At 47.1% G+C, this 11,764-nt stretch overlaps 1 protein-coding gene across 7 annotated transcripts; it reads left to right on the top strand.

Moving 5' to 3' along the window:
• Positions 1–1,708: 1,708 nt before the first annotated feature.
• On the top strand, positions 1,709–10,801 carry SMIM1 (small integral membrane protein 1 (Vel blood group)). 7 transcript variants are annotated; one of them, XR_006574680.1, is made up of 5 exons: positions 1,709–2,640; positions 2,728–2,805; positions 5,004–5,137; positions 6,365–6,543; positions 8,234–10,801. XR_006574680.1 is itself a non-coding variant. In XM_044996029.1 (4 exons), exons 3-4 carry the CDS (start codon positions 5,034–5,036, stop codon positions 6,489–6,491), a joined length of 231 nt encoding a protein of 76 aa, XP_044851964.1. In that variant the 5' UTR covers positions 1,711–2,640; positions 2,728–2,805; positions 5,030–5,033; the 3' UTR covers positions 6,492–7,596. The 7 variants fall into 7 exon arrangements, 4 of the variants coding, with proteins under 4 accessions (XP_044851965.1, XP_044851964.1, XP_044851963.1 ...); XR_006574679.1 differs by having other exon boundaries at positions 8,231–10,801; XR_006574678.1 differs by lacking the exon at positions 8,234–10,801 and adding an exon at positions 7,157–7,596 and having other exon boundaries at positions 1,713–2,640.
• Positions 10,802–11,764: the final 963 nt, after the last annotated feature.

The following is an 11,764-nucleotide window of genomic DNA, read 5'->3' as shown; positions in this document are numbered from 1 at the left end:
CTCTGTGCTGCACACCACCTGCTTTGGCCAGGTTATCCCATTGCTGCTCATCATGCTCCTTTTAAACACAGGGTGCAGGCATAATCATTGGATCACCAAGCTATTCTGACCTGAAATGAGCAGGCCTTCCAAACTTGCCAGATTCTAGCAATCACATCCAGGTCATCTCTGAGCATATCCTTCAACAGGATCGTTCCCAACCACTGCTAGATATCACTAGTGCTGCAATCTAAGCTTTAGTAATCAGTCTTCCCCTTCCCAATCTTAATGATAAGCCACTGGGCCAGGCTCTCATACAGTGTCACTGCCAACCTCCCATTCAGCTGTGCACCCTCGAACCCACCATAGAGTTTGGACCTGGATTCTATTCTGGCTCATGCACCCTTATCAGAATTATTCATTGAGTTCCCATTGCAAAATCTTTTTCGTTGGCAATGCATGAACCATAGACAACCTGCTTGATTTTCAGATACCAAGATCAAGTTTGCAGCAGGCTTGGCGATTAGAAAAATAAAATCTTTTGGATTGCAAAGTGAGCATAACCGAGCAACAAACACAGAACCCCACTCTGTCATTTTTACAGTCACTTCTCAACTATACCTTATTGCCATTAATAACAGCAAGCTAGAAACCTGCCTTTGTGACCAAAATTTGTAACCAGTTCCATAATCAATGATGATCACCTCCTTGACATGCACACGGTTAGTCCTTCTAACTAACAAAACAGGTCAAATACCCTAATATCTACTTTCCAGCAGACTTCCCCACGTGCTAATTCTGTGCTCCAAAGCCAGTTACAAATCCAAATTGCATGTTCGTGTTTTACCCCAAACCAAGACCCACACTTAGGAATTTCCCATTGGACAAAGTTATTCCAAATGCATAAAACAGCCTCCTCATCTGTAAGAGATTTCTGGCTGAATGATGTCACAGTAAATAAAAGGTCTGGTGCTCCAGGGCCTGGACCTTTTGAACTCCTCTACACCAGTGTAAAGTGGTGATGAAATGCTCCGAAATCAGGATTCTCCACTCACTTGTACCATTTCACGCCTACTTTGCAAAAGGGCACAGGGTGACAAGAGATTCAAACCCAAAGCCCTTAGGAAGGCTAAGGATGCCAACCTCTCTGCCACCGAACAGAACGATAGGTTCGCAACTCAGATGGTTGCCTCATGGTTATTTAGAAATGAAATCCATCCCCATGTGGCAGTCCCAGCCCTTTGCCTCGAGTTCTACAATGCTTGCATCCAGAGGTCTACTACAAAAGTCAACCAGCCTAAAGGACATTTTCCTCTTCATCTTAGCACAAGGCTGAATCTCCATGACGAACATCTGCCATTGTCCTCTTTGGTCTGAGCTTTGCATTTTTCTAGGTGGCATCTTCACACAGCTGAATGTCTCTTGGAAAACACCATTGCAGATGGTGAGGGATGTGCCATTGCTTTTCTCTTCAGTTTTAATATTTCTAATACACCCAAACACAAAATCAACTTCCCTTTTGTATTTCCCTGTGAACTACACAGGGGATGAGAGATGCTGGACTAAGGGTCCTACATAAGCAAGCTCCGTAGGACCCTGACATTGGGCCTCCCCTCCGGCCTGGAGTGGACCATCTCTGGGAGCAAGACAGGAGTTAATTCCTTAGGCCCCTTGGAGCTGTGCCCTCTCTGCTGAGATGGATGATCCATCTCCCAGTTGTAAAGGTGATTTGGGGATGCTGACACCTGCCCAGTCAGTACTGAACTGAGGCTACTGCCTCATTTCAGACAGGGCACCAGACAGCCTTCAGTTGGAAACAACAGACCAGAGCTGCATTGCAGCAAGCAATCTGGCCATGTGAAAGGCTCTGTATCCCATCAGCAACCTTCCCCTGAGCTGTCCAGTTCCCTAATCTGCACATTAAAGACAGAAGTAGAAGTGAAGGATTTTGCTTCAGATTGATAATGCTGACTAGATCTCTGGTGCACTGTACCTATTCTGATCTCACAACACCGATGTAAAGCTGGAGTAACTGCATCACATCGATGGAGGACAGAATGAGAAGCTCTGATTCTAGCCCAGGAGGAGTAAGGGCTGTGAGAGTCAGGGCTGCGGGCAGGATTTACGGGATTACAGAATATTCAAGAGTCTCCCCTGCTAACTGTCCAGCTTCCCCCAGGGCCATGCACTCCTTTCACTGGAATCTCAATGCTGTCATGGCACTGAGGTCAGAATGCGGAAATAAAGGAAGGACCAGGTCCAGTGGTCAATGTTTCTGGTAGTAACCCTTATACTCCTGCCTCAAATCAAGTCTTTGGCATGCATTCTCCATTGCATGCACCTCATTTGCCTTTAGACGGAGTGAGGTTAAAGAATCTGCATGTGGGAACTGTGGAAGTTTTGCCCCAGCAATTTCGCTGGGGAGGTCAGAATGTATGGAGTCAGCCAGCTGTAGCTGGCACCTGTGTTTTTGGCTGAAAGGGACTGAACTGATGGACCCCGCCTCCTTCTCCGCTCCTCCTCTAAACTTGGTTTAACACAACAGCACACACAGCTGTTAAAAGCTCACAATCAACCCAGAAAGGAAAGAGCTAAAGGCAAAGGTTATTTTTCACCAAGAAACAGCTCGGAGCGGAGTCAGAGAGGGACTTTGATCCTCAGGTGAGAACACGCTGCAGCTTTAGACAGGCTTTGGCAAACTCGCTTTTCTTTTCTGACTTTTTTTCCACTTTTCCACCCTATTTTCAGGGGTAGAAGTGCTGAAGCCCAGCTCTGCGCAAACATTAGGAGGAGAGGAGGAGTATAAAATCCAAGCCCATTCCAGTGGTAAACTACTTTTTACTGGTTGGTTTGGGGGAAGTGGAGAGAGGCAATATGACTTCATTTAAAAAATCTCTCAGCCAGAAGTAATGTGTCTGCTCCAGCCAACTGGTCAATATGTTGTTTGAATACACTGATCACTGGAGGGGATAGGAGACCTTTGGATCTGGAAATCATACAGAAGGCAGCTAGGGAGGCACCTGAAAGGAGCAGCTCCTCAACATCCCAAAGTGGAAGGATTCCCATTGGGCTGGGTCCTTCCCTGGGACCCTAAAGGAGAGTAGGCGCCTTGTGCCACCCCTGTACACTGTCAGATTGAAAAATGGGGCCAGATTCCCAGAGTGCCAGCAAAGCAGCCATATAACCCAGCAAAGTCAGGCAGTGGAATGTCCCCTGACGTGGAGGAATCCTCTTGTGGCACAGAGTGCCTCCTGCCCTGGACAACTCCCCCTTCCCTAGCACAGGAGGTGCAGCCTAGCAAAGAGGAGGCTTGGCCAGGACACTGTTGTGTCTGGCTGATAGTCTGGGATAGTCCCATGTGGCCTCTGGAGATGGGTGTAAGTTAGAACAGCCTACAGGCTGCGCTAACCCACTTTCCACCAGCCGCAAGATTGGACAATTGCTAAAGTGGATTAAAGCCACGTTTGCCCCAATCTGATCCGGCACCACACTGTTCAAAAAGGGGCATCTTAAAAATATTTTTAAAATATCCCTCACAATACGCCAGGCTCATGCCAAGTTGCAGATAATAGTAAATGTTTCTAAAGACCTGCAATATGCTACAGAGATATGCACAAAGAGGCATTTAGATTGCAGAGCCAAAACTCTGAAGGGAGCTGCTGGGTCTAATCTCTAACATGGTACGTTAGCAAACACCAGTGCAATTGCTGGCACTAGCAGGCTTAGAATTTAGACCTTAATCAGGGACATTGTTATGTCAGCAAGCCAAGAACGTAAAGTCCCCTATTTACAAAACATAGGCTAGGATCCAAGTGGAAATAATCACAGTTAAAAGGGCAAATTGAAAATACGCCCCAGGCAGCATAATCCCTCCCAGTCCTGCCCCATCTCTGTCCCAGGTCCCCTTTCTTTCCCAGACACCCATCAACTAGCTGCATTTCTAGTTTTCTTTGTGCTGCTTCCCTTTCTTCTAGCCCCCTTCTGCCAGGCACAGCACTGGGTGCTTCGAGCCGAGCTGTGTCTCAGGAGCGGGAGGGCTGGGTCAAAAAGGAGGTGGCAACAAGGGGAGAATTTTAAAATTACTGCAAATTAGCAGTTGTAAAGTATGATCTGTTAAATGTCGACGGCGTGTTCTCTACAAGACACAAATATGTGGTACTCCCAGTTTGCAAGAGCTTATGACGTGAGTAACAGATAGACAAGCTGCATTGCAGGACCTAGAGTAAGGAGTAACTTTAGGCAACTCAGCCTTGGCGAGAATTTTAGGTAGGCTTCATAAAATAACATTTTACATTTCTGTAGGGGGACCTTTCACCATGAGAATCCCAGTACGCTTCAAAAACCATGGGACATACGTACATCTCCTTACTGAAGTGCAGACACCTTCGGGGGGTGGAAGACAGCAGCTAGGTTACTGCAGTCCTTACTCTGCAGGGAGAAGGCTCTTAAGCCTTCCAAAGATTTGTGGGTGTTTGGAATCTGGACCCGAGTCAGATGCATATAAAAGATTGGATGACTCGATGGAGTCTTTCACCCCAGATTGTAGGTTTATTTGCCTGGGTGAATTGGTTTGATAGTCTCAGTCCAATTCCCAGTGAACAGGTGTTTGCACGTCAAAAATTATCATCAGCTCAATTGACTGATGTGTTTGGATCTATCAATGAAATCCCAGGAGTGGTTTCAGAGTCACCCATCCACTTTTTTAAAGCTTGATCAAAGTTCCCATTCAAAGTCCTGTCAGACTCTTCAGGGGGATTCCGGTTTAATCCGGATAGGAATTGGTACATGGAGCTGTCTCACCGCTTTGTGCCTGTACTTCTCATTATTCTTGACAGCTACTGATCCGGGGTCAGTAAGAGCGAGAGTAACCCCACATGGTCATGCCCGGTGTCACATCAGTGACTGTAATTGTCACTTTCATAAGGAATAAAGGAGAACAAACAACAGTTAGGAAACTGCATTAAGTTTTTCCTCTTGTCAAGGCATCAGCTTAACTTGTATTTGCCTTTGCCTCCTTCCTACAGTCTTTTTCCTTCAACCTTTTCCTTGGAAGGATGCAGCCTCAAGACACAGGTGTTCAGTACAGCAGGTGGAACAACAGTAGTCGTGATGAAGTCAGTGTGAACACATCCACTGCCGAGGTGTCAGGATGTAAAAGGTGAGACCCCCATGGCTCAGCTGTCTGACAGGTGTAGACTCAACAACACACACAGGAAGAACAGCTGTCCAGAACCTATTCCTCTTCCCAAGGTGTTCCTCCTGAGCTATGGAGGATCCCTGCAGGCCCTCCTGCCTGTCTCCTTAGCCTTAGAGAGTCTGTCAACCTTTTATCCTTCTATGCTGGAAATAAAGAAACCCACATGGTTTGACTGCCAAGGGTCAGTCAGCAGAGTAGCCCTTCATCCACCACACATGGTCCTACAACCAGACACACGGTTCCCCAGGATCTACCAAGAGCATTTCTGCAAGGCCAACACAGATCACCTTCTGGAAGATAATTGAGTCAGATCTTCCAGGATTGTCTCCGTCTCTCAGTTTAATGAGCAGTGCAGGAACACACAAAGGTTCCAATCGTACAGTGCCATGGATGTCAGTGAGATAGTGCCTTAGTATTGATTGCAGGAATGGGAACCAAATTTGGAATTTTTAAAGCAGAGAAATTGGGCTCTGTTCACAATCTAGTTGAAGTTACAGATACAGCTGGCTGCCATGTTACTATTTTAAAAGCTAAGCTGTCCGTACACAATTCTAAATAATTCCTTTTTTCTAACAAATTGCAAACAGTGACTGAGTGGCTTAGAGCATCGTGATTCTTTCCCCCACTCACCCTCACTCATAGAAAGGAAGAGAAATATGGTCTCTTGCTCTCTCCCCCCGTGTAGACTCCGTAACAACACTATTCACCCTAACATGTTTTACAATAAACTAGAATCACTTCACTTGCCACTAAAACCAGCCACCTCTGGCCGGAACACAGCAACGCTACACAACAGTTCAGGGTGTGCAGCGAAAAATATTGTGTTGAACTGAAGCTTCAGAGAAGGTTGAGGGGGACAAAGTTTAATTACTCCAGGTGGAATGTGCCCTGCGTTAGGGCTAAGATTTCTACTCCTCTGAGGAGAGAGACTGTAGAATCTTCAGTGAGACCACAAGCAGTCAGAGCCTGGGTTTTATATTTCATCCAAGAGATGGCACAGCCCTCACAGCCCCTTTCTGAGGGCAGCTGATCACTACTGAATCACCAGCACCACTTCCGGTACCATCCTGGAGTTCGACAGCAGGTCTCCCAGTCAAATAGCAAACTGAGTCAGCTCTGCTTAGCCTGTTAATGCAGCCAGGATTTCAGCTGACTACAGCTGTTCTTTATCCGTGTTTATCTCCCCAGAATCTACACGAAGCTGTGCACTGGGAAAATCGGCATTGCGGTTAAAGTGATTGGAGGAAACATCGTCTTTTGGACAGTTTTTGTCATTGGCTACGTGACAGGTTACTATGTGCACAAGTGCAAGTAGAAATAACAGTGAAATTCACCGGCAGGACCCAGGCCTGGATTTCTCTGATGAGGTAATCCCAAACCTCCCTGTCCAGTTCCCACCCCCAATCAGGCAAGTCAGCAAGCATGAGCACACAAAGGGAACCATCAGCGTCAGGATTAGGGAGGTGCACAGAACCAGTGCTAGATGCAGCACTTCTTGCTGCCTATGAGAGAACTGATTGTCCAATCTCAGCTGAAGGCACAACAAAGGCAAAGGAGGAACTAGAAATGGATGTGCTCTCTCTCATGAATCAGCAAAATGTCACTGCTGCCAAAATGCCCTGTATTGCAATGAGAACAGCTTCTTGGTCCTGCGGTTTCCATCCCTACCCCTTATGACACAACCATCAGCAGGACATCTGGGTACCCGTTTTGCATGGGCATGTTTTCAATGAGCTTCTTAATGGCATCTGCATATCTCCTGGCACATCTGTATGCATGTGAAAACACCTCTGCTCTGTGAGCAAACCCATTACTGGGCACCCAACCCGTTTGTGCACCTGATTAAAGTCTCCTGCATGTGCAATCAAAATTCCTTAGCAGTCACTGGAGCCCTTTGTTGATCACTGGCTTCTATTTGACTATGACTTTTCCAGGAGCAAGGTGCTGCTCCCTTACATTTGGGATCTTTCTCTTTTCAAGCCCTTATTTCTACCCCACACTTTACTAGAGGCTGAGTGCGCCGTGCCTGGATTCACAGGACTTGCTGAACCAACCTTTGAAACTTCTTTATGCTCCATCGGTCACGTCAGCCAGGAAGATTAAAGGCTTTTGCACACAAGCCCTCTACTAACTCTTCAGGAAGGCTGCATGCCAGCTCCCAGTGTAGTTGGGTTCATTATAAACCAGTGTGATGGGAACCTTTATTTTAATCAGCACCTCACTGGCTTCCCCCTGCGAAGGAACCTGGTGCTCTTTGTAATCATGTTAATGCTTCCTTTAGAAAGCTCTCTTCAAGGCCAGGGCTCTCTCACAGCCTGTTTTATAGGATTTTCAAACTGTGCAGCAGGCATCTAAAGTTCTGTATATTTCTGCAACGGAGTCAAATTATTTTAAGCAATAAAAAGCAGATTTAAAGCCAACAGGCTGCCCATGTCTCTGATCAGTGCTGGACTATGTGTCTCAGTGGGAAGGCATATACAGGGGAGACCACTGAAGTGTATGTATCTTGCTGTCTTCGTCTCATTTCCTGTGAGTGCAGCTTCAATAGGAAGTGTCAGGGAAACCTACTCTTGGAGCGGCCTGGGACTGTTCGTTATGTATTTGGGGGTCAACTACTTGAAGGTCAAGGGCTCCCCCAAAAAGAGTCTGGGTGTGATCCAGATTCCAGCTCCACCCCACCCAAGGTGGAAAGATTTGAGCTCAGACCTTTGCTAAACAATCCTGACAAGAATAGTTCACCCCATCTGAGCCCCAATCCCAATCCCAATTCCCCAGGCAGGCCCCGCCGGTAGAGCTCATCTGAGATGTGCATTAATGCTTTCCCAGCCGCATGTAGGACTGTTGCCATGCACACACGTGCAGCCTGTCCTGGCACAGCCAAGCAAAGGGAAGAGATTGATGCAGTTATTTCAGCGATTTAGTACATGAGCATTAGCCAGAGTTATGCAGATTGTTCTCTTCCCACCTGCCCCCGGCTGTTTGCAGACAAAATGGCGGTAGGCCTTTGTTCTTTACATGTCATTTTCATCAGCATATCCCTCTCTTCTTCCCCAGAAGACAGGGTTCCCTCAGGTACATGCTGCCTTTCCTCTCTTCTTCCCTCATTCCTCACTGGACCACAGCCCATGCAATGGAGCCTTTCGCCAGGATGCTTTTAAGAGCAAAGATGCTGAGACAACCCAGATCTGTGCTGTGGAAGGTCACACAAGGGAGAGGAAAAGCATTTGAGCCACCCTGTGAGCAGTATGTTTGCAGCAGTATCTATTGCTCTGGATGGACTGGCCCAGAATGCATCTGTGGGAGAGAGAGGCCAGCACCAGAAAAGCCACATTCGATAGCACAAACTGCAAACTAAAGCAGCACAGAGTTTTTTATTTACCAAGGGGTCTGGGTTTTTTTTTAAGTCACTGGTAAAGAATGAAAGCTGGTCAGCAGCCTGGGGGGCAGATCAGGGCAGGAGCTCGGGAGACTTCAGGGTAACAAAAGGCTGAAGCAAGGGAGGATTTTGGGTTTGATATTCATTGTACTAATTTCTCAACTTCTCCTGCTGCTACTACCCACAATTCATGTATTGCCCTGAAATAGCTTCTGCGTCTGCTCACTAGTGTCACTGATCCCTAGGCCACTCGTACGTAGGGCTCAGAATCCTGATGATTGTGGGGCTCTCCGGGAGTTGTGGAGGGTAACAGCTGTTTAATAGGCATATTAAGTTCTCGGAGTGCTTTTCAGCCGTGGATCTCCAAGCAGCTCATTCACAGGACTGCTTATCAGAGGAGAGTGATTCATCCCAGCTGGACTGTCTGGCAATCACTTCAGTGAGGGTAAACACCTGTGGGGTAGGTCTAACTTGGCAGAGTTGCCTCTTCTCCTGTTTACAATGGTATTGCTTAACTTTTCATGAGAGGAGAGATCTTGGCTGTTAAAATAACTTTTCACCAGCTATCTCATGAGCAAAATACATTCCTGACCTAATCACCTGACCAGAATGAAAGAAGCAAGCACAATTAAACCTGTCAGCCAGCAGAAAGCAACAGAGCAGAAAGAATATACAAAAGCTGACATTTCTCCTCTGGCAATAGCCTTTACTAACCTGACTTAATGCTGGTTTCCTTGTTTGTCCTCAAATGTGGTGGTGCTGCTAGATGGGAGCTGTCTCTTTCCAAACACAGTCTGACACCGTTACTGGGGGCCTGAATCGGTGCTTGTCCAAAGAGCTATCCTGAAGGGGCAGGAGCCTAGTGTCCTCTGAGCACAGGCAGCAGCAGTGCCAACTTCCCCACGCTGTGCATCTGACACACATCAGTCAGGGGTACTTCTGGGTCTGAGCAGAGTTCAGCCTCCACCTCAATTCTGTGCTCCCTCCAACAGACCACAAACAAGGATGCTCACTGGTGCTGGATGCAATGGTAGTTTTGTGATGTGATCACCTGTCCCTCCTGGAACTGGGCTCAGACCCACCCAATTGATTTCACACACAGGCTACCATGTGGTGGTAACTTTGGTTGCTGTTGACCTGGCTGAGATTTGAACCAAGCAATCTAGAGAAAAAAGTTCTCAGTAGAGGAGTGATCGCATTTTAAAACATTGTATGAGAGCACACCAAATCTTTGGTGTTGGAGATCGTTAGGAGATTGATGTGTGGTAAATTGAGCCAGTTTCTTATCTTACACCTACATAAATCCAGAGTAATTCCACTCCAGTATCTAGCTAAGGTATTTATGTGTTGACCCCTGTTGTATCTCATGCCTGACAGTAATGATGTGTGGAAGGAATTATGAAATACAGTTATCACTTAGCACACACTGGTCTCACTGATGTAACTTGTGCCAGTGTCTGACACATTGCTAGAGGCTGAAGCAGTGTTGCAGAGGAGGGAATATCACAGGCCAAGGTTCTGATGCAACCTTAACACTTACCTCTTGGTACAGCATTTGTGGATGTATCTTGATAACTGGTTTATTGCATATTTAGTCCTTTCCCCAAATATTAAAGTAGCACATTCCCAAGGAACAAGATGTACTGCTCAGGCGCTTTATTGCTTAAAAGTCTAATGAGTCAGCAGTTTGGCCAAAGTGGACTCTGATACCCTCATCCCACTTCCCCCACAGCTTCTGAATACTAAGGCTTGTAGTTCTTGTTTGTTTTAGGACACTTGTCAACCTGTTTCCCTGGTCCAGAAACTTGCTGTAACCTTTTAGGAAACACGTCTCCTACATTTCAAACATCGATTTAAACAGAAAGAAAAAATCCCATGTGTGCCAGTGAGTGTGTTGCTAATAACGATGGCTGCTGTTGTGTGACAGGCCCATTTTTGGTAATGCCACACGGTCCTGCTTAAAGATCATCTTCAACCTTGATTTCCACTTACAGCAAGACATTTCTATCTAGATGCATATTTCTAGTGCACCAATCACTATGGTATGTTGGTCCCATTTCCTGAGCCCACTATGCTATTGTGTTATGTGTTTCATTGTGGATACACTGGGCCATCTGGTACAGATCAGAGTAACTTTACTGACCTGAACAAAGCAATGCTGATTTCCCCCACACAAAGATCATTTCTTATCCTTCCCAAATCCTCCAGGTAGAGCTGAGATGAATTATTTGTAATAAAATAACTGATAACTGAGTCTGCCTCAGCTTCTCTTTGTGAATTGTCTGCAAATTTGGTACTTTTGGTATTTGAAATTACTTGTAAACTCTTGGAACTGTACATTATTGAACAGGTGCGGGTAGCTGTTTTCCAACACATTAGTCACATGGTGTTGATTGTGTTCCGATTGGATAATTTATTTAACTGGCATCACTATGTTGCTAGCACCTTGGAGTGGAAAATTCACCAATGGAAAAATCTGCAGGCTGGTCACTCTCACTGTTCAGAGCATGGGTCTGGGGAGGATCTAAGGCTGGAGTATTTTTGCACTGGGAATATAGCCGATTCCCAGCAAAGCTCCCACACCAGTGCACGATCGGGATGGTGGCCTGCTCCAGTGTGGGGCTCCCCAGGGCAAATCAGCTCTGGTTGACCTGCAGAAGCCAGTCCCAGATGTGCCACATGCTGTCAGGGTCCAGCTGCGGGCTGGGCAGATCTGGCTCCCTTGGGACAGCCCTGCTCAGCACTGCCTGGCTCCTTCCCTGGCCGGCAGGTGCAGGCAGTGCCCATGCCCTTCCTTCTGGCCAGGCTCCACTGGCTCAGCCCCCACGTGCCTGGGCACCTCCCCTGGCCGGCCGCCCCCACTCCCTGCTCTGCCATGGGGCACCAGCCCCAGCTGGCTCTGGGAGTCCCCATTGCTTAGCAGGGACCTTCCTCCTCTGCTCCTGGGCCAGCCTGCCAGGACAGTCGTGCTTTCACTTACCAGCTGCTCCCATGGCGGAGCCGATCCCGCTGCAAGGGGATGGGGTGAGGGCCACAGTTTATAGTGGGGGTGCTGAAAGCCAGCTAATGAAACTGTAAACCACGTGTCTTCAAAAGCAATGTGAAAAAGCGCAATTCCCGCTCACACCACAGCTCCGGGCTTCTGAACAATTGTGAAATGCTGCTAGGTTCATTCTGACAACACCAGCAAACTTTTCACAGCGCAACCTGGG

Source organism: Mauremys mutica, chromosome 21 (assembly GCF_020497125.1).
Source record: "Mauremys mutica isolate MM-2020 ecotype Southern chromosome 21, ASM2049712v1, whole genome shotgun sequence".
NCBI classification, from domain to species: Eukaryota; Metazoa; Chordata; order Testudines; family Geoemydidae; genus Mauremys; species Mauremys mutica.
The sequence above is the reverse complement of the archived record's forward strand: the minus strand, read 5'-3'. Positions and strand labels throughout refer to the sequence as shown.

Bases quoted from the DNA above. Each gene is read 5' to 3' on its own strand.
- SMIM1 (XM_044996030.1), top strand. From the start codon at position 5,034: ATGCAGCCTCAAGACACAGGTGTTCAGTACAGCAGGTGGAACAACAGT. The intron at 5,138-6,364 runs GTGAGACCCCCA...TTATCTCCCCAG, and splicing joins GAGGTGTCAGGATGTAAAAG to AATCTACACGAAGCTGTGCA.